Here is a 21,907-nt window from a genome sequence, read left to right on the forward strand (position 1 = left end):
ATCGACCGCATCCAGCCCAAATATTAATTTTGAAGCTTTCTTACATCCTAGGACATTGCCAGAATAGCTGCTGGCCCTCTTGAGTTGGAGTCATTGTTCATGGATGCATCCCCAGTGCCTATATGCTCAGTGGCACGTAAGAGGCACTGAATAAGCATTTGTTGAATGAATTAATGAACACTTTTGATTATGTGGGCCCATCCAACTTTTCCCTTCATCCTTCCAACATAAACTTTTACTGTCTGTGTAACATTTGGTGAAAAACTTCCTGAATCCCTTAGTACTAAATGGAACACCCAGTCCATTCTGTGCTGACAATAAAACCAGTTAACACCCATTGTGGAGGAGTGATTGGGCCAGAATCTTGTTCCTTAGTACGTTCATGTCTCACCACAATGCAGAACTCAAGAGAGGGCTGCTTTTCTCTCTACTCCAAAGGTGAACACAGACCCTTCCTCATTATCCCACATCACTACTGAGACCAGAATAACATGTTGAATGAAACCTGCTCGAAGGTTTGTGAGTAAGGAAATAATATAAGGAGAATAACTTAAAACAGGCCACTGGGTTTAACTGCTTTCAGAGCCCAGAGGCCTCAACATATCCTCGGCCCATGCTTTTTCACCACCAAAACAACACACTTAGGCTCTTCAAAGTCCAACTCCCAGGGAACCCCACCTGGCAGGAGGAAGATATTTCATTTCCTTCTAAAGCTCACATTTCAATATCCCACCCTGCCCTAAAATATGCCTCTTTTTTGGGTGACTGACACTGGGAATGTCTTCTCCCTTCTAAGGATATACACTCCAAATTAAGGAGAATGGCCTTTATCCTCCAGTGTATACTGCAGTTTGAAATGTACTTGGCATACAGTAGACTTGGAAAAATTGACTGAATCACTCGAATCACTTTGCTTCCCTGGTGCAGACGTTAAGACAAGTTACATGAACATCTTTTGTTCCATGATGGAAATTAGCAATGTGTGCTCCTCTTGCCTTTGACCCTTCCTTCTGCATCTTCCTTTGCCTTAATTTTTAAAGTGCAGCAGCATGAGCACTTTGGTGGCATAGAATTTTCCTTGCTATGTGAACATTTAGTGATTTATCACTAGAACAAAGGAGAAACCCAAATATTTCAATTTTGTTCATCCACAACATGTAGTAACAATCAACTGGAACTACCTGGAAATATACGGGAACAGAGTGCTCTTGCAGGGTGCTTAAAAAAAAAACACGATCTATGGGATCTATGGGATCAGGCAGACCTGGGTTAGAATCCTGACTGCCATTTCTTCGCTTCAGTTCTTCAGATTTGGACTCTTGAGCAAGGCGATTAACCACAGTGAGCCTCATTTCCCCATCTAAGACATGAAGATCATGATGGTATCACTTTATAAGGATGGTTTATAAGAGGGTTAAAGCACAGATAATACACATAAAGACTGGTACTTAGCAAGCATTTGGTAAATATTAGCTGCTATTATATCACCCCATAGGCTGAAATGCTGCATATCACACTACATGGGCATTTTCAAGCAATCTAAGAGGCACCCAGGAGTTGTCCATTTATCTTTATTCCTTTATTTAATCCTCCCCATGTATTATATAAGCTTAGGTATATAACTTCTATTACATAAAGAAGTAGTAAAGGCACAATGTTACTTACACAATTACATGTAGTGAATTAGCACTTTTGTGACTCAGAGACATGAATGTCAACAATTTTAGAGCAGAGCTCATTTGCATGGCTGTTGTGACTCTGCAGACAAGCATTTCAAAGCAGGCCCCCCAACCAGGGGCATCAGAACCAGTGGCATCAGGGGAAGTATAAACAAAGAAAATTACAGATTATTGTGCCCACACCCCAGAAATTTTGATTCAAGTTTGAGATAGGGCTGACAAATCTTTATTTTTCCAAAGCTCCCTGAGTGATCTATATGTATAACCAGGCTCTGAACCACTGATGCAGAGCACCATCATTTCTTGATTGGAATGGATGCCTGAGGATAGTAAAACAACAAAGTTAAAACATGCTGACTTTTTTTAGACCCTGAAATTACCGATTTCGTGATGAGTGTTAAGGTTGACAATAAAAACCATTTCTCCAGCGTGGTCATGGCTTGAGAGAGCCATGTGCTTTCCCCAGGTCATGGATGGCCTTGTTCTCCAGCAGTTCCATCTGCTTGTCTCTTGGTCTCACCACATTGTTCAGCATTGCTCTAACCACAGTCACCACAGGCACAGAATGCCCACTGGCCCAAGATTCTGGTAAGAAGCCAAAGAACTTTCTAACCAACCATTCACCTGGGCGAGATTCTTGCCTATCACATAACAGAACTCTAAAATAAAAAGAAGGAAAGAAAGAAAAGCAGAGGAAGAGGTGGTAAATTGCACTGAGACCACAGTGGGCATTATGGACAAAACTGTATCCCCTTAAAATTCTAATGTTGAAGCCCTAATCCCCAATGTGTCTATATTTGAAGATAAGGCATTAAGGGAAGTAATTAAGGTTAAATGAGATCTTAAGGATGGAATAGGACTAGTGTGATGGGACTGGGGTCCTCATAAGAGGAAGAGACATCAGAGGTCTCTCTCTCTGCATACACAAAGAAGAAAGGCCCTGTGAGGACACTGCCAGAAGGTGGCCTGTCTGCCAGCCAGGAAAAGAGGCCTCACCAGACACCAACGCTGAGAGCACCTTGATCTTGGACTTCCAATCTCCAGACTGTGCGAAAATAAATTTCTGTTAAGACACCCAATCTGTGTGGTATTCTGTTATGGCAACCTGAGCAGACTAATACAGTAGACTTAAGGTTTTATTTGGCGCATGAAGAGGATTTAAGAAGGCAGCAAATGCTGTCCAGGAAGTTCCAGACTATTCTGAAGCGGGCTCCACCATCTACCCTTTCTAAGCAAAAAGGTGTGTCCTTCAGAGAAGCAATCTACCTCTAGCCAATGTCTTTCGTATCTTAGATATTTCAGCTGTCAGCCTTTCCAAATGAAAAATTAGCATCTAGGGATTAACCAACAGTGGCATACTCTCATTCAGTATAAATACTATACTTACCCAGGTCTAAATACAGAGTAACGATCAAATTTTAATTCTTCAACCTTGGCTTCTACTTCTCCCTATTAAGAAAAAACACATTTTCAGTATTTAATCGAGACCAGCTCACCTGGGTGAAGTTTAAGAGAGAATAATTTGTGGTTTTGAAGATAATCTGCTTTTGCAGATCTCAATACTCAAAATATCCTTATCTAGAATTTTAGGTTCCAAGGAGTGTGGGAAATTAAGGAAGAGATCATTTAATCCTGATGTGTAGTCTTGCATTTAAAAGATCCACTAAATGAGTGAATGGCTGCATAGTCAGTCCTCTCACTTTATTGATATTAAAACAGATTCAGAGAGGGTAAGTCATATGTTAGTACAATCGTAAAAGAATATCCTCTATTTAGTCCAGAATTCATGTTGCATGCTAGCAGACACTAACTTTTTTTGGTTTATAGGTAGTTCCAGTGGGTCAGAAAACCATAGACCCACTATATTACTCACTTCTTAAACCTCACAAAATTTTAAGACAGATTACATCTAGATGATGCTTTAAATCTAATTTGTTAAATAAAATGCATTTTCAGGGCAGGCATCTCTGGAAACAAAATGCCTGAGGAGCTCAGCCCACAGGCACTTCCAAAGGCCTGTGAACTACCACACAGTCATGCACGCCTCCTTCTGGGCCTGTGTGTACCACTCAGTTGGCACTTAACCTGTCTCATCACAGACATTTAAGTAGCTTTTTTTTTTTTTTTTTTTTTGAGACGGAGTCTCGCACTCTCACCCAGACTGGAGTGCAGTGGCGCGATTAAGTAGCTATTTTTAAACATCTTTTTCTTTTTTAAAATTTTTTAATTTTTTAATTATAATTATTTATTTATTTATTTATTTTGTGATGGAGTCTCACCATGTCACCCAGGCTGGAGCGCAAGGGCATGATCTCGGCTCACTGCAACCTCCACTTCCCAGGTTCAAGCAATTCTCCTGCCTCAGCCTCCCGAGTAGCTAGGATTACAGGCATCCGCCATTATGCCTGGCTAATTTTTGTATTTTTAGTAGTGATGGGGTTTTCACCATGTTGACCAGGCTGGTCTCGAACTCATGACCTCAAATGATCCACCCACCTCAGCCTCCCAAAGTGCTGGGATTACAGGCGTGAGCCACAGCGCTCGGCCGTTCTTTTTTTTTAATAGGTGGTTTTTAGTATGTACACAGAACTGTATAACCTTCATCACGATCTAAGTTTTAAAATATTTCATCACCCTGAAAAGAAATCCCATATCATTAGCAGTCACTCCCCATACCCTACCCTCTGGGGATCTAGTCAACCACTAATCTACCTTGTATCTCTATAGATTTGCCTATTCTGGACATTTCATATAAATGGAATTATATAATTTGTGGCCTTTTGTGACTGTCTCCTCACACTCAGCATAATATTTTCAAGGTTCACCCATGTTGTAGTATGTATCATTTATCTTTATAGCTGAATAATATTCTATTGCATGAATATATCACATTTTATTCATCTATTCATCAGTCGATGGCCATCTAGGTTGTTCCCAGTCTTTAGCCATTATAAATAATGCTGCTATGAACAGTCATACACAAGTTTTTATGTGGACACACATTTCTTAGCTTTTTTTTTTTTTTTTTTGAGATGGAGTCTCGCTCTGTCGCCCAGGCTGGAGTGCAGTGGTGCAATCTCGTCTCACTGCAAGCTCCACCTCCTGGGTTCACGCCATTCTCCTGCCTCAGCCTCCTGAGCAGCTGGGACTACAGACACCCGCCACCACGCCCGGCTAATTTTTTGTATTTTTAGTAGAGATGGGGTTTCACCGTGTTAGCCAGCATGGTCTCAATCTCCTGCCCTCGTGATCCGCCCGCCTCGGCCTCCCAAAGGGCTGGGATTACAGGTGTGAGCCACCGCGCCCGGCCCATTTCTTAGCTTTTTAAAAGATTTGTCTCTATTAGCAGTGTGCATAAAAGAGATACCATAGCAGGCTGAGACTGCTATCCTTAGAAACGCCTGTTGCAAGTTTGGCCCCTGGCTTGTGCTTGCGAACTTGGATTTTCGGTGTGTTCCCACCATTCCCTATCTGATAAGGGTAATGCACTATGCCTAAACTGTTTGTACAAATAATGTGGTTTATGCTGAAAACTTGCCTTTCTTCTGGAGGGCTGCAATTTTGCTAGGCCAATGTGCCTATGTAACTGGCTCCCATAAAAACCCTGCATTCCTAGGCTCAGATGAGTTTCTCCGGCAGAAAACATTCATCGCTGGAGAAATTAAGCATATCCTGTGCAAGCTCTATGGGGAGAGGCCTCTTGGAAGCTTGTACCTACTTTCCTCCAGACTTTACCCCACAAACCTTTTCCCTTTGCTGATTTTGCTCTATATCGTTTCAATGCGATAAGTTGTAGCTGTGAGTATGACTGTATGCTGAGTCCTGTGAAACTTTCTAGTGAATTGCCAAACTTGGGGGTGTCTTTGGGGATCCTCCAATATAAGCAGATTATAAACTCCTTGAGGTCAAGGATGGTACCCAATAATGAAATGTCACATGTCTGGAAAGTGTACCTTCACCCTGAACAGATGAGGAAACCAAAGCTTATAAACCCTGAGAACAGAGGACACGAGGCCTATCCAGTACTCTGGGCTCCACATCCTGACACGTCTCCCCACAGCACCAGCAGAGTGCCCATAAAGCACATGATTGATCCAGGCCCCCAGAGCTGGCCCACCACGAATGAATGCAATTGAAACTTCATTGAGTAGAATAAATGTTCCTAAAGAATAAAGAAGTTTCTAAAATTGGGTGGGAGGGGGGAGTTCACACACACGGAGGCTGAGAAAATAAGCAATAAATACTAGGAATGTTACACACAGTAGTTGAAGGATTATTTCGGAAAGATAATCTTTCCAAATTGTAAAAGCAATTATATATTGTTCAGCGTCATTGTGGGTTGGATCATTTGGTTGTCATTTCTGTCCTTTATTAATCTAATTCATAATCCCAGGCTGCAGGTAATGCAGGCCAATTGCAGTGAAATCAGAAGTGTCTTTCCGTTGTATTGGCCTTAATATTTGCTGAGGCTCTGTCATGGTCCAATCTCTGCTGGGTCCCTTTTGCATGTATTAGTGACGAAGGCTATTCATTATATAATGGCTAGTGGCATAGGCCTTGGAATCAGACAGCCTGGGTTCAAGCTCCAGCTCTGCCGCTTAACAGCTGGTGCTTTTTGTTGTTGTTTGTTTTGTTTTGTTTTTGAGACAGAGTCTCACTCTGTCCCCATGCTGGTATGCAGTGACGTGATCTCGGCTCACTGCAGCCTCTGCCTCCCGGGTTCACACAATTCTCCTGCCTCAGCCTCCCAAGTAGCTGGGATTACAGGCATACACCACTGTGCCCGTTAATTTTTGTATTTTTAGTACAGACAGGGTTTTACCATGTTTCCCAGGCTGGTTTCAAACTCCCAGCCTCAAGTGATCTTCCCGCCTTGGCCTCTCAAAGTGCTGGAATTACAGGTGTGAGCCACTGTGCCCAGCCAACAGCTGGTGGTCTTAATATCACAGTACCTGTTTCCACACAAATGCACATAAAAGCCCTCAGAACACTGCCTGGCTCATTTAATGTTAGCTATTTTTTAAAAAAATCTGATTGAATCATTATTATAACCCAATGAGTCAGTAGTAATGCCTTTATCTTTAACAATGAGGAAATATCTTATGTATAATTTCTTTCCTAAAAGGTATAAATGTTGATCTTGCCAATGAGAGCAAAAATCCTATTTGATAACCTTTCTCAGAACCCACATGTGTCAGTATTTTGAAAAACAAGTTGGGCCTGGTGCCCCATGCCTGTAGTCCCAGCTACTCAGGAGGCTGAGGCTGGAGATTGCTTGAGCCCTGGAATTTGAGGTTGTAGTGATCTGTGACCGCTCCACTGCACTTCAACCTGGGTGACAGAGCAAGACTTTGACTCTAAAAAAAAAGAAAAAAGAAAAACAGACTTTTTTCCTTTTAAGAATTGTTCTAAACTCTGACAATTAAGTGGAAACTTTTCCATTCTTCATTGGTGGCTCACTGATCTTCATTGGCAATTTCACTGGTGGCTCACTGATCTTCATCTGGTTCAAAATACTATTTTAGGATAGGTGAGATATGGCTCAGCTATAAGCCATGTGAAAAAAATCTGGAAATTTTTATTATTACAGGCTGATCATGTGCCAACAACATAATAAGGATGTTTGGTAAAATAGTAACAATCTTATATCTTATTTTTTAAAAAAAATGTAGTGTCCACAGCGTGAATCGTATTCCCACTGCAGTTCCAGTATAATATCACTGCAAAGTTCACCCTTAGCAAAGTGATGCAGTCATGAAGGAGCTAGACACAGGAACCCATAAAGAATGCTGCAAGGACTTAAAGGTGTTATGCCTGGGAAACATAATTAAGGAGGCCATAATCTCCAAATGTCTTAAAAACTACAATGCAAAAGAAAGACTGGATGTATTTTTGTTATTTTAAAAGGCATAACTGATAACAATTAGCATTTACATAGCAATAAATTTCACTTCAAAGTAAAGACTTTTGGACAAGTAGATCTGACCCAAAATAGAAAAAATTGGCCCATGAGATAGTAATCTCTGTAGTGCTGGAGATATTTAAGCAGAAGTGAGATGAACTTCTGTAAAAGGACTTCACATAGGCAAAGTCTATGGCTGAATGATCTCTGTGGCTCTGCTGCTTAAACTGTGGGCACCTGGGGTGCAATGGGAGGCACACAAAGACAAAGCCATGCCTATCTTCCAGCAGCATCAATTTAACTCAAAGAAAAGTTAATAGAAACCTTTTGAATTAAAATAAACAGGGATATGTATAGTACTAAGAATAGCAAAATGTGCATAAAATTTTAAAACATAAAACATAAGACTTTTAAGAAAGTTGAGGCCAGACGCAGTGGCTCATGCCTGTAATCCCGACACTTTGGGAGGCTGAGATGTGTGGATTGCTTGAACTCAGGAGTTTGAGACTAGCCTGGGCAACATGGTGAAACCCCATCCCTACCAAAAATACAAAAATTAGCCAGGCATGATGGCTCGTGCCTCTAGTCCCAGCTACTTGTGGGGGGCAGAGGCTGCAGTGAGCCAAGATCATGCCACTGCACTCCAGCCTGGGAACCTGTCTCAAAAAAAAAAAAAAAAAAGGAAGAAAAAGAAGAAAAAAAAAAAAGAAAAGAAAGTTGAGTTTGTAACTAGAATACTGCTTCAGGATAGATTTCTCCAAATCTCTAGACAAATAAAAGCTCTTCTTTCCTCTCAGTCATTAGGGAAACTGACGGAAAAGTTTAAGAATCACTGCCTCCAAGTCTCTTCCAATGCTAAGTTGCCATGCTGACAGTCAAGGCTGGAGACACCATATCTCATTCCATTTCTTGCTGGATAATTAATAGAGAGGAGGACATTGGAAATTACCTTTCAAATCATTCCTGTTTACTAAATATATTCCTGCAGTCCCATAGCCATACAAATGCATAATATAATGTATTTGATGTTTTTTGTATTATATAATATTTTATATACTTGAGTACTGCCAAATAGCTAGGGTTCTCCAAAGTGTATGAAAAACAGAAACTTGCACAAACCTTAACTTGTAGATATAAAAAATTGCTTGACTTATCAGCTCCTTTAGAGGATAGCAAGTTGAAATGTTTGCACCCTCCAGCTTTTGCCAGCTCTGCAGACTTTAGCACATAATCTCGGTCAACACGAACAAATCCCTCCTAAGGGGGAAAAGGACATGAGTTATTTCCAAAAAGCAGGAAGTTCATCTTAAAGATTACTACTTGGCTTGGGTAGCAGGCTGGGAGGCCCGGAGGGATGGAGATCTAAATAAAATGTGTCCAAGCAATACATGAAAGTCAGGCTTAGACCCTGGGAAAGGCTCCAGGTCTGGTCCTCTGGATAGACATACCAGCTTACGCAGCAAGGCTGGACTGCAATAAGGAAACAAGGACAATGACATTGAAACACAGACACCAAACAAATCTGCAAAGAACAAAGGGAACAATTAAGATCAGGCTGAGAAACTACTTTTAAGCCAGACATTTTTTTTTTTGTCTTAATAACTTTACAACTTTACACTCCTCTCTGTTTTCTCTGTCAATTCTAATGTGGTAGGGTCTCCGAGTATGGGTGAGGACACTCCCCAGGCACTAAGAGAACGAAGTCTACTTAATTCCCAATTTTTGCGTATGCTTTACAATGTATCTCACACATTAGTAAAGAATGCATCCTCGAATTTTTTTATTATGGGTCTCTAATCAAAAATGTTTGGAGACACCCAATCTAGATTCAGTCCAGTGAGAGCAGTGGCTGGGTCTTTTTTCTTAATTCATCTCTCAGCATCAGCACATGTCCAGCATACAGTAGATGCTCCAAAAATGAATGAACAAAACTCCAGTGAAAGCAGAGAAAAGGTAAATCCAGTAAGAAACAAACAGAACTAAGTGGTAATAAAAGGGGGAGGGAAGAGAATGACACAAATAACAGAATATAGACTCACTTCCAGGGCCTAACTGAAAAGCATGCACCTTTACCTAGAAAAGGGAATTCCAAGGAGTAACAGTCTCTTGAGACCACCATAAATTCTGGCATCTTCAAACCCAAGACAGCTGAAGACAAGTCTAAAGTCTATTGAAGCTGAACTTCATAGGTAGTCACAATTACAGAATGAGGTCTTAGAGTAGTAGGAATTTCAAATCTGAAGACTGGACTACTGCCCCCGTGATTGATTGATTGAGACAGAGTCTTGCTGTGTCACCCAGGCTGAAGGGTAGTGGCATGATCTCCACTCACCACAACCTCTGCCTCCTGAGTTCAAGTGATTCTCCTGCCTCAGCCTCCCAAGTAGCTGGGATTATAGACACACGCCACCATGTCCGGCTAATTTTTGTATTTTAGTAGAGACAGGGTTTCACCACGTTAGCCAGGCTGGTCTTGAACTCCTGACCTCAGATGATCCACCCACCTTGGCCTTCCAAAGTGCTGAGATTACAGGTGTGAGCCACCGCGACCGGCCTGATTTTTTTTTAATTAAAAATTTGCTCTGCAGTAGTTACTGATTCTAAATGTTCTATTTGGTAGGGAGATGTGTATCATTCATAGAATGTTAGAAGGTACCTTAGGAAATATCACATCCAGTCCCCTCATGATGTAGACGGGAACCAAGGTCCAGTGGGCGGGTGAACTGTTAGCTGGGAAGTGGGAGAGCTGAGAGCAGAGTGCAGATTCTGGACTCTGAGCAGTGCTCTTTTCACTGTACCCATGTTCCTTTTTTATCCCCCACTCTCTCTCGCTAATGAAAATGACTAATCCGTGATTGTGGTAGGCAGAATAATGGTCCCTCAAAGATGCCCACGTCCTAATCTTTGTGAATATGTCAGGTTACATGACAAGGGGGAATTCCATCACAGATGGTATTTAAGCAGAAGCAAGATGAATCATGCTAAAACAACAACAAAAAAACTGAATTTATTTCACTAGTCAACTGTGTCATTTTGTTGTAATGAACCCATTATTAAAATCAGAGTTCTAGTAAACTGGCATGAGGGGAAGAAATAGATGTGGAAGAGAAATTCAGTGTTTAGAATTAGGGTGCTAATCAGCTGGCCTTGAAACAGAGAGATTAGTTTGAATTACCCATGTGGGCCCAATGTAATCACAAGGGCCCTTAAAAGTAAAAGAACGAGGCAGAAGAGCAGGCTGGAGTAATGCAACCTAAGAAGGGCTCGGCTACCACGTTGCCGGCCTTGAGGATGGGAAGGGGACCACAGGCCAAGGAATGGGGGTGGCCTCTAGAAGCTGAAAAATGTATGGAAATGGTTTCAGTCCTACAGCCTCCCACAAAGGAATGCAGCTCTGTTAACACCTTGATTTTATCTCAGAGAAACCCGTGTCAGACTTCTAAGATGATAAATTTGTGTTGTCTTAAGCTGCTAAATTTGAGGAATTTATTAAAGCAGCAATAGGAAACTAATACAGAATTCAATTTTAAAACAATAGGCCCATGCAGATTTTTTAACTTTGTATGGAAGTATATCGTAAAAGTAAACATAAGTATAGAGCTCAATAAATTTTCATAAACTGAACATGCTCTGCCACCAGTTCCAAGATCAAGAAATAGAACATTACCATTACCATAAAAGCCTTCCTCATCCTCCTTTCCCATCACTCACAAGTGCATTTTTAACTATATCCACCACCTGGAGGACAGTGCTATTTTTCTGCCTTACTTTTTCTACCTTAGTTTATGGGTAATATAAACTTATCTCTTTACTCACGAGTCATCACCATCTCCTTTTGTATACTTTTTGTTGTATACTTTGACACTCAATCCTAAACAACGGGCTTGCCAAGCTGTCTATATACCGACTCAAATTCATGCGTTGCTTTTAAAATCAGTGTAAAGCAAACCAATTTTAATACTCAGCACATCCTGAGAGAGAGAAGTGATTACCCTCAGAGCCATTCTCCAAATGGAGACTTTAGATGTGCTGAAAGTGTGCCAAGAGAAACAGCCCAAAACTACATAGAAAAATTCTAAAACACTAAATTTTTCTTCCATATCTGTTTCTTCCCCTCATGCCAGTTCACCAGAACTCTGATTTTAATGACAGGTTAGTTATTCACAACAAAATGACACAGTTGACTTAGTGAAATAAATTCAGTTTTTTTGTTGTTGTTTTAGCAAGATTGATTGGAAGGATTATTATAGTCGTCTGTTAAAATACTTTTTCTTTCATCCGTTCCTTTAAAAATAAGGGAAAGATTCAGCCAATCACAAGTCTCCGGACCGACGCTGTCTCTCTCACTTAATCCAGAGCCAGTAAAAGGATAAAACTGAGACCCTAATTTATTTGGCTTTAGTTCTGGATCAACCTCTCCTTAATAGAGTGCTGTCGTCTCCAATTGTTTGATGAAAATTAAAGTGACATAAATACCATGGGACTTTTTCAATCTGATTAGTCAGCTAACGCACATCAATACCACCCCAGCCATCAGACTTTGGCGTCCTTCCTTTCACCCGCCTCGCTAACAACTGACAACCGCTCCTTGAAGGACGAGCACCCACGCTGCTGCAGAGACCCCCACACTTAGCCCATCATCCCTGCTCAATGGGGCCTGTTGACAAGGTGCCCATACCTTTCTCCATTGCTGTTCTCTGGACAAAGCTAAATATTGTTTTATTAGCAATCAATGGCTGTTAATCCAAAACGATTTCGCAAATCCTCTGAGCCTTCAAGCTGATTATAAATACGCGTTTTTCCAAGCCCACTAAATTTTGAATTTCACTTCCGTCACCCTGATGGCGTGGCCTTTTAGCTGGTGAATGAAACTCAAAAGCAAAAGGATCAACAGCTTTCAAAGACTTAAAAATCAAACTGAAGCATGGGTCCTGATGACTGACTAGGAGGTATCACACACCAATTTTCTCTGGAGTGAGGAAGATTCTATTTACAGATGAAAGGAGCGATCTCTAAAATCTTATTCATGCCCTTTGTTGTTCTCCAATAGCTCAATTAAAAAAAAAACAGAAAAACTAACTAAAACAAGTTATTTCATATCTCAGAAACACAATTTTTAGAAAAACCGTACTTAGTTTCCCTAACCATGTGGACAGACATCTCTTCTGAGAGTATTAAGTCCACATGTCATTCTGTCTTTATGATTCCATAGCCAGTCTGTCCTGCTCTAAGCTAGGAATCTGAGTCCCTTCTAGAAAAAGGAATCAATTAAATTCCCACTATAAAGTCCTTTCCCAGCACCCTCTCAAAAAGAATAAACACAGTATACTACGCTCAGTAGAGATATCCTCATAGGCTCCACAACATCAAAGGCAACAAATTCTCCAATGACTCTTAAAGTCTTACTAAAATCCAAAGCTACTAAGTATTTCTTCTAATCTTCTTTACCAGTGCCTGAAAACTAAAAACAACATTCTGGCTTCAGAACAACTCATCCTAACAAGGTATAGTATTTCAGTGCTGACTGATAGGACAAGTGAGCACATCTAAACGACTCAAGAAGGTCATGGGGTCAGGCACGGTGGTCTGTGGTCCCAGCTACTGAGGAGGCTGAGGCAGGAAGATCGCTTGATCCCAGGAATTTGAGTCTAGCCTTGGTAACACAGTGAGACCCTTCTCTAAAAAATTAATTAATTTATAAAAAAGTAAATCATGGGGATCTTTTTCCAAGAAGGGTGGGTCTATCATTTTGTAAAGGTCCCACTCAGCCATATTTCTGCTTCAGGTTCTTTCTCCTTCACTCCCTTTCAATCCAACCCTATAAATTAGACCAGAAAACAAAGATGCTGACAAACACCAAATGGTATAATCTGAGGCACCTTTTGTTTGTGTCCTGGAGGGCATCTCCATATTTGATGTTCAATGGTAGGGGAAAGATCTTGGTTAGAGAAGGAGTTCTGGATAGATAAATAAAATCAAGCAGATACTGAGTATTCCTGGGTCAATCTATATGTTCTTGAAAAAGTTTTCCAATTAGACATTCTTTCCTCTGTGTTTCATAAAGTCAAAGAATTTTTCAGGCCAGGTGCGATGGCTCATGGTAATCTCAGCACTTTGGGAGGCCGAGGCAAGCAGATCACTTGAAACCAGGAGTTCAAGACCAGCCTGGGTGGGAAGCATGGCAAAACCCTGTCTCTACAAAAAAAAAAAAAAAAAATACAAAAATTAGCCAGCCATGGTGGCGCATGCCTGTGTTCCCAGCTACTTGGGAGGCTGAGGTAGGAGGATTGCTTGAGCTGGGTAGGTGGAGGCTGCAGTGATCGAAATTGCACTCCTGCAGTGAGCTGAAATCACACAACTGCACTCCAGCCTGGGCAATGGAATGAGACTCTGTCTCAAAAAAAACACAAAAATGTTTAAGAATTTTGCAGTAGGAAGGTGGGTTCACTGGTCACCTCCTTCTGACAGACAAGGAGGCAGTGGCCTCCAAAAGCTAACCAGCAAACTCCAGGCTCCATAGCTACTTGGCAACCAAACAGGGCCTGTGATCTGGGTCCCTTGAACCAGCTAGGACCTCGCCACTTCACAAGCCCCCTCCTAGACATCAAATGAAACAACAGAGATTAGAACAAGGGTGGACAAACTTTTCCTGTAAAGGATCAGACAGTAACTATTTTTAGCTTTGCAGGCCTCTGTTGCAACTATATAGCTCTACCATTATATTAATAGCACAAAAGCAGCCACAAATAATACATAAAGTAATAAGCATGCCTGTGTCCCAATACCACTTTATGTATAAAGACTAAAATTTGAAGTTTTTGGCCGGGCGCGGTGGCTCACGCTTGTAATCCCAGCACTTTGGGAGGCTGAGGCGGGCGGATCACGAGGTCAGGAGATCGAGACCACGGTGAAACCCCGTCTCTACTAAAAATACAAAAAATTAGCTGGGCGTGGTGGCGGGCGCCTGTAGTCCCAGCTACTCGGAGAGGCTGAGGCAGGAGAATGGCGTGAACCCGGGAGGCAGAGCTTGCAGTGAACCGAGATCGCACCACTGTACTCCAGCCTGGGTGACAGAGCGAGACTCCGTCTCAAAAAAAAAAAAAAAAAAAAAAAAAAAATTGAAGTTTTTATATTTTCACGTGGTATGACATTATTCTTTTGAATTTTTTAACCATTTAAAAATATAGGCTGGGCACGGTGGCTCATGCCTGTAATCCCAGCACTTTGGGAGGCCGAGACTGGCGGATCACGAGGTCAGGAGATTGAGACCATCCTGGCTAACACAGTGAAACCCCGTCTCTACTAAAAATACAAAAAATTAGCCGGGTGTGGTGGTGGGCGCCTGTAGTCCCAGCTACTTTGGAGGCTAAGGCAGGAGAATGGCGTGAACCCAGGAGGCAGAGCTTGCAGTGAGCCGAGATCGCGCCACTGTGCTCTAGCCTGGGCGACTGAGCGAGACTCCGTCTCAAAAATAAATAAATAAATAAAGACATTCTTAGCTCACAGGCTGTACAAAAACAGGTGGCAGCCTGTATTGCAAACCTTTGAATTAGAAGACCAGATCATTAGAATCAGAAGCCATAAGATTCTAAGGAGATGGGCCATGAGATGCCTAATAAATGTCACAGTGGCCACATTAATCACATTAATGACATCATCCACTCAACAGAAAACAAGAACCTGGACTTCTGGAGCCTACTACTACCACGTGAGGAGACAAATGAAAAGGTGAAACCACATCGAACCACCTTGAATTCACTAATCAAATCCCTCTTTTGATACAAATAAGGGGAAATGAACTATCCTCACTGGCATCTCTAAGTTTTTGTGCTTCACTCCAGGACAATACAGATATGGTTTTCAAAGGCTATTTCAATCTTCACTAGCAGACAAGTTACTCACTAAAGCAAGGTGAAGGTTATCTAGGACCACAGTACCCAGAAAACCAGCAAGTGAGGAGAATTAATACACCCCAATGCCTCTTGAAAGCAGGTTCAACAAGAAGGACAGGGTTGACTGCATCAGGATCTCCCAAGGAGCCTGCTAAAAATACAGATTCCAAGCTTCCAAATTCAGAGATTCTGATGCAGTAGATCTGGATCAGGGCCAAGTCGGGGAGCCAGTGCATTGACTGAACAACTATGTTCTGTGAATATGAAAAGGAAGATTAGCATCTACAGCTACTGCTAAAGGAAATAGTCTTCCAAACAGCTGAAGAAAGCTAATAGACCTTTTCCTAGAACCAGTGTCAATAGAAACCTGAGTAGACTGAATTTTGTGGGTTGGATTACATCCCTCCAAAATGCATATGTTGAACTCCTAACCCCCATTACCTCAGAATATGACCTTATTTGGAAATAAGTTCATTGCAGATGTAATTAGTTGAGATCATACTAAATAGGGTGGTCCCTAATCCAGTATGACTAGTGGTCTTATAAAAAGGGGAAATGTGGACATAGACGCAGGTATTCGGGGAAAATACCACGTAAAGAGACACAAAGAGAAGGCTGCCATCTACAAGACAAGGAGAGAGCCTTGAAACTCAAGGGCTCAGCCTCAGAGCACTGACCAGCCTGCTGAGACCTGGATCTCAGACTTCTAGCCTCCAGAACTGTGAGACAATACGTTTCTGTTGTTTAAGCTATTTGGGTTATGGCAGCCCTAGCAAACTAATACACTGAACATCACAGGGAAATAAGCCACCTACTCAGAGGATCTCAATACTGAGACAAAAAAGCTGAATTTCTTGAAGTTTCTCTGCTGGAAACCCAGACTGCTAAGGCAATATATGGGGTGTTCCAGTTACAAAATCCCTAGTGAAGCGTACTAGTTTTGCCACTAGCTTTGTAGTACTCATATGATAAACCACCCAACGAACTCTTTTCTACAGAGAGGGTTGCTGACCCAGAACACCAGCTGGGATAAGCTTGGAAATCCACAACCCCCACTTAAAACACTATCGTTACTTAGCCACGTATGAACTGTCACCTCTTTCATATTGGCTGAAGTTATCACAACCTCCCAACTTTATATTGTACACAGCCCAAATTAGTTTTTTTTTTTAAGCCCCCCAAAACAAACAAAACACTTTTCTGGTATAAGTGTCAGCTTGCTTTCCACCACTAACCTCTTAAATCATTTAAGTCCTAATTCATTTCTAAGCTAGGTGAATAGTCTAGGCTCATTAGTCTATTCTTGCTTACTAGTTAATTACTTTTATCTTTCCAAATTGATTTTAAAGGAGAACAAAAGGTATTGAATAGCCTGAGAGGTGGAGAACCAACCCCATTAAAAAAGAAAATTCTGGATAGTGAAGACACACAATTCCTCTGATTAAAATTGCATTACCCAGTTTGAACACAAAAAGCAGTTTAGACTTTTCCCTGGCACACCCTATAATGAGATTTGCCTTATGTCATGAAAATCAACCCTTCTATGCCTAATGCAGCATTTTGTTTTGCTGACTCACCACCAAAACCAGGTTGGCACTTGAGACTGCAGTGTCCTGGAACAAAAGTTTTTCGATGCTTTTGGAGGGCACACTGCTTGTGACTGTGCCTGGGACAGAAAAGACTGTACCCACTGTTAAGCAGGAACATGACCCTTTCTAGGAGAGATAATGTGCCAATTCCTGGGAAAGTCAAACTTCTCTATAATCCACAGTTCCCATCACAGAGCTTAAATCCCAGCTGTGTTCCAGGATAGATATGCAGAATTGCTGAAGACACGGAAATACATCTTGATTGAAAGCATACATAGAATTACTCTTTGCATCACAAGGAGGCCCAGAGAAATACATCTGAATCTAACTACTTGGTTGGTATAAATGAATAGTTCTTCACTATATGCTCCCTTAATGATTCAGGTGAAAGGGTCTGGCTTATAAACCTAAGGAGAGTTCCCACGGCAGAGTCATAGTCATATATATATTTTTTTCTTTTTTTTTTTTTCTGGGATTACAGGCATGAACCACTGTGCCTGGGCTAACCGACTTTATTTATTTATTTACTTTGTTCACTTTCTTCTGTTTTATTTATGTATTTATTATTATATATTTTTAAATTTTACTTTAAGTTCTGGGATACATATGCAGAACATGCAGGTTTTTTCAGCTCCAGCATGTAAATTCTGCCAGAGGAATAAACTATAGTCAAAGTATAAATTAAATAAGATGTACCTGCATTAACATTTGCCCAGAATCCATGAAGTAAACTCTGACTTCTAACTATGTAGTAAACTATGACTTCTGGACAGCAGCTGACTCAATTTAGAACACCATTAAAAAGAAAATAAAATGTGTGTTAAAAGTTTTGCGTCAGTAAAGACTGAATCATCAGTGGGGTTGAATCATCACTGAAGGCTGAGTCATCGCTGGAGGCTGGTTGAATCGTGCCTGTGTTCTGATGTTCTATTCCAGAAGTTTAAAGCTCGACATGAAAATAGGTTGAAGCAAATTACTCAAGTGAGACAGAACATTTCAAATTTAAAACATTTATTAAGGGGAAAACAAGCTGATTGTTAAGAGTATAAACCAATTAGTTTTACTCAGACATCACGGTTTCCCTTAGTCAGGGGATGCAGTGATAGCGATAATCACAATAGGCAAAAATCATGTAAATATTTACGGCGTCTCCAGCACTGGGGCCTGAACTCAAGGATTACTTTGAAAGACGAACTTATCAGTACTATTAAAAGGATACCAAAGGTTAGTGCAGCATATAGAATCTTAAACAATAAAGGCTTATTCACATTTAAGCATTGCAACAGGCACAAAGAAAAAGAGTGAGCAAGAAAAGAATCCTTGATATTACTGGCCAGCAAAAAGAGAAAAAAGCATATGCCTTCCTTACCGCCCCGGCTTTCACTCTGGTGGTACCCAGGCAACAGAATCCAACATCATGACCTTGAAAGGCAGAAGCGTAGTCATCCAACTTTTCAAAGTCCACCACTTCTTGATTCTAAGCAAGGACACAGTTGTATGTACTTTCATGTTATTTAAACAACAGACCAAAAACCCCCTCTAGATTTAAAGACTAAGTTACAGAACATTACTTAACATCAAATTTTACAAATTCCTTTTCTCCAACCAAAAATCAAAGAACCTCAATTCAAAATCAACAACACACACATATGCCCACAGTCTATATAACTGGATTAGGGGTGATCCAGATTTCTGAAGTCAGGTTCCATTATAATCTCTCTCTGGAAAAATAAAAGACCTGTGTGTAGCTTACCAGGAAGGAGACCACTGAGGTAAGATGTGAGGGCAAGAGATGGCATTTGGCATCTTAAAGAAGACCTAGCTGCAAATCTTGGGCTTGCTACTCACTAGGCATGTAATTATGGGCATCATACACTACAGCTTTTTTTTTTTCAGCTGTCTAAAATGGTGGTGATAATCTTTCCTTCAGTCCAATCCATGAACCATTTGCATTATAATTAGTCAGGGAGTGCTTAATAAAAAGGCATATTCCTACATCCCAAGCCAATAGTTCTGAATCAGAATCTGCACTTTTAACAAGCACCCACCTTAATTCTCATGCACACAGAAGTTTAAGAACCTCCATCTAACCTTATAAGTTTGCTGTATAACTTAAAAAAGAAAGCATGATAAATTCCTATCATCCAGGAACTCAGATAAAATGTTGGTTTCCATCCTTACCATCAACTCTGAAAAGAATTTTTCTGGCACTGCCTATGACACTAAAGAAAAATAGGGTTCCACTGTAATCTCAGCACTTTGGGAGGCTGAGGTGGGCAGATCACAAGGTCAGGAGATCGAGACCATCCTGGCTAAGATGGTGAAACCTCGTCTCTACTAAAAATGCAAAAAAAAATTAGCCGGGTGTGGTGGTGGGCACCTGTAGTCCCAGCTACTCAGGAGGCTGACGCAGGAGAATGGCGTGAACCCAGGAGGTGGAGCTTGCAGTGAGCTGAGATTGCGCCACTGCACTCCAGACTGGGCAACAGAGCGAGACTCCATCTCAAAAAAAAAAAAAAAGAAAAAGAAAAATAAAAATAGGGTTTCACAAAGCACCTAGTCAGACAGATGTGCCACCAAAACTCGACACTCAAAGCACAGATTTCAAATTTCAGTTTCCTTTTTTTTTTGAGATGGAGTCTTGCTCTGTCACCCAGGCTGGAGTGCAGTGGTACAATTTCTGCTCACAGGAACCTCCATCTCCTGGGTTCAAGTGATTCTGCACCTCAGCCTCCTGAGTAGCTGAGATTACAGGTGTGCACCACCACACCCGGCTAATTTCTGTATTTTTAGTAGAGACGGGGTTTCACCATGTTGGCCAGGCTGGTCTGGAACTCTTGACCTCAAGAGATCCCCCGCCTCGGTCTCCCAAAGTGCTGGGATTACAGGCATAAGCCACCACACCCGGCCTTCAATTTCAGCTTCTAGTTACCATGAATATCTGACACAGCCCATGAAACCGGTGAGAACACATCTGCCTCAGCCTGAGGAAAGATGTCTGTTTTAAATAAACAAGTCCTGATGGACCAAAGGCATTCACACCATGACCTGAACACAGACCTGCGAGAATCAAGAACATTTATTTGCAAGATGGCTTATTATTCGAAATGTTCTTCCTATGAAACCTGTGGGGCCAAATTCTGTAGCTGTGGTGTCTTGAGATCACACTATATTAATTTGTTGCAGTTCACAGATAATTCCCTTTAAATAAAGGACAGAATCTCCAAGAAACTCAGGCTTCTGATATTTAGGGGGTCATGACAAGACAGAAGTCTGGTATATCATTCCTATAATCATAAAAGTGTAACTTAGGCTGGGCGCGGTGACTCACGCCTGTAACTGCAGCACTTTGGGAGGCTGAAGCGGGAGCATCATCTGAGGTCAGGAGTTCGAGACCAGCCTAGCCAACATGGTGAAACCTTGTCTCTACTAAAAATACAAAAATTAGCCAGGTGTGGTGATGCACACCTGTAGTTCCAGTTACTCGGGAGGCTGACGCAGGAGAATCGCTTGAACCTGAAAGGCAGAGGTTGCACTGAGCCGAGATCGTGCCACTGCACTCCAGCCTGGGGGACAAAGCGAGACTCCGTCTCAAAAAAAAAAAAAAAAAAAAAAGTGTACCTTAGAGTGAAGGGAATATTCGATTTATAGACACAAGCCTGGGAAGTCAGGCAGGGCAAATTCTTGTAAGTGAATAACCCCACCTTTCACTGCCATAGACCTTTCTCACTCTGCAAAGCAGTTTCAGAATCCCTGACAATATTAGTGTGAAGTGTGCAGGTTGACAAAATCAGGAAAGTGGCTGAGAAAATTCTCAAGGTCACCAGGGCTGCCTCTAGAAGCCAGGTTGTATGACCCTGAAAAGAGTGCTCTTCTGTCTCACCAGCCCCCACCCCCATTACAACCAAGACCCAGCTTTATAGGGTTGCAGATGGAGAGAAGGGCTTTGCCCAACACTACACAATGAGCGGGAGGCAGGCACACCTGGGCTACAATCCAGGAGTCGGACTTCTGGGAGGGCCTATCACAGACCAATCTTGGCCAAGTTTTGATGGCCTCTCACTACCCCCACCACTGGCAGGGCAGTATTCAGCCTTTAGGCATGAAATATGTTCACCTCGCAGAATCCCGGGGGTCCATTTGAGTCCCAGCTGAAATACCCACCACATTTTTATAAGCTTCCTCGTCGAAGGTGAGCTTTCTCCGGCCAATGAGCGTGACTTTGGAAAACAGGCCCTGCTCCAGGATTTCCTTTAAGAGCACTCTGCCTGTTTCTCCGCTGGCGCCCAAAATAAAGACGGATTTATTCTGCATCCTGAAGTCTTCCCGAAGCTTCGACAGTGCTTCTGTTTCGGCCATGCTGGGGAAATAACATCGACAGGTGCCGGTCTTAAGGTGTCGGGGGACTGCCCGTCCTTATCGCGAGGAACAAGGGCTGTTTATCTGTTAGGGAAGAGGATATTGTTCTCTGCAGTCCGGGCTCTGGGGAAGGTGCTGAGTCACGTGCGGGGCGCGGCTCCCCGGCCATCTCCCGCACCTGAGCCAGCAGACCCATCGGAAGGGGCCCGAGCTGGAGGATGCGCCCAGGTGCCACAAGCTGCTGGCACCACTGGGCATCCCCCACGGTATCTCTGGCCCGGCCAGGAGACCGGGCCCAGCTCGGTCCCATACGCGGAGGGGTTACCTGGGGCCAGCCCCCGGCCCTGGGTCCTCACAACGCAGCAGGAGCAGGGCGGCCACCAGAGCAGCCGCGCCCGCCGCGCTCAGCGCCGCAGGCCCGGCCATCAGAGTATCCCACCTTCCCTGGTCGGCCCGGGGGATTGGAGGCGACGGAGCCAGCGCCTA

At 42.3% G+C, this 21,907-nt stretch overlaps 1 protein-coding gene across 5 annotated transcripts in view; it reads right to left on the reverse strand.

Moving 5' to 3' along the window:
• Nucleotides 1–1,553: 1,553 nt before the first annotated feature.
• The window catches only part of HTATIP2 (HIV-1 Tat interactive protein 2), a 20,405-nt gene continuing 51 nt past the window's right edge, over nucleotides 1,554–21,907 (reverse strand). Inside the window, exons 1-6 of one of the 5 annotated variants that reach the window (XM_055282156.2) lie at nucleotides 21,747–21,907; nucleotides 21,227–21,422; nucleotides 18,432–18,539; nucleotides 8,701–8,838; nucleotides 3,067–3,128; nucleotides 1,554–2,338 (exon numbers count right to left, since the gene is read on the reverse strand). The exon at nucleotides 21,747–21,907 is cut by the window's right edge and continues 51 nt beyond it. In XM_055282156.2, the coding sequence (XP_055138131.1) occupies nucleotides 2,113–2,338; nucleotides 3,067–3,128; nucleotides 8,701–8,838; nucleotides 18,432–18,539; nucleotides 21,227–21,422; nucleotides 21,747–21,847 (831 nt within the window). In that variant the 5' untranslated portion in view covers nucleotides 21,848–21,907 and the 3' untranslated portion in view covers nucleotides 1,554–2,112. Of the gene's footprint in view, nucleotides 2,339–3,066; nucleotides 3,129–8,700; nucleotides 8,839–18,431; nucleotides 18,540–21,226; nucleotides 21,506–21,746 lie in introns of all 5 variants that reach the window. The other 4 variants (XM_055282157.2, XM_063641919.1, XM_055282158.2 and 1 more) reach the window with 4 other exon arrangements.

This window comes from Symphalangus syndactylus, chromosome 6 (assembly GCF_028878055.3).
Source record: "Symphalangus syndactylus isolate Jambi chromosome 6, NHGRI_mSymSyn1-v2.1_pri, whole genome shotgun sequence".
Classification (NCBI taxonomy): Eukaryota; Metazoa; Chordata; class Mammalia; order Primates; family Hylobatidae; genus Symphalangus; species Symphalangus syndactylus.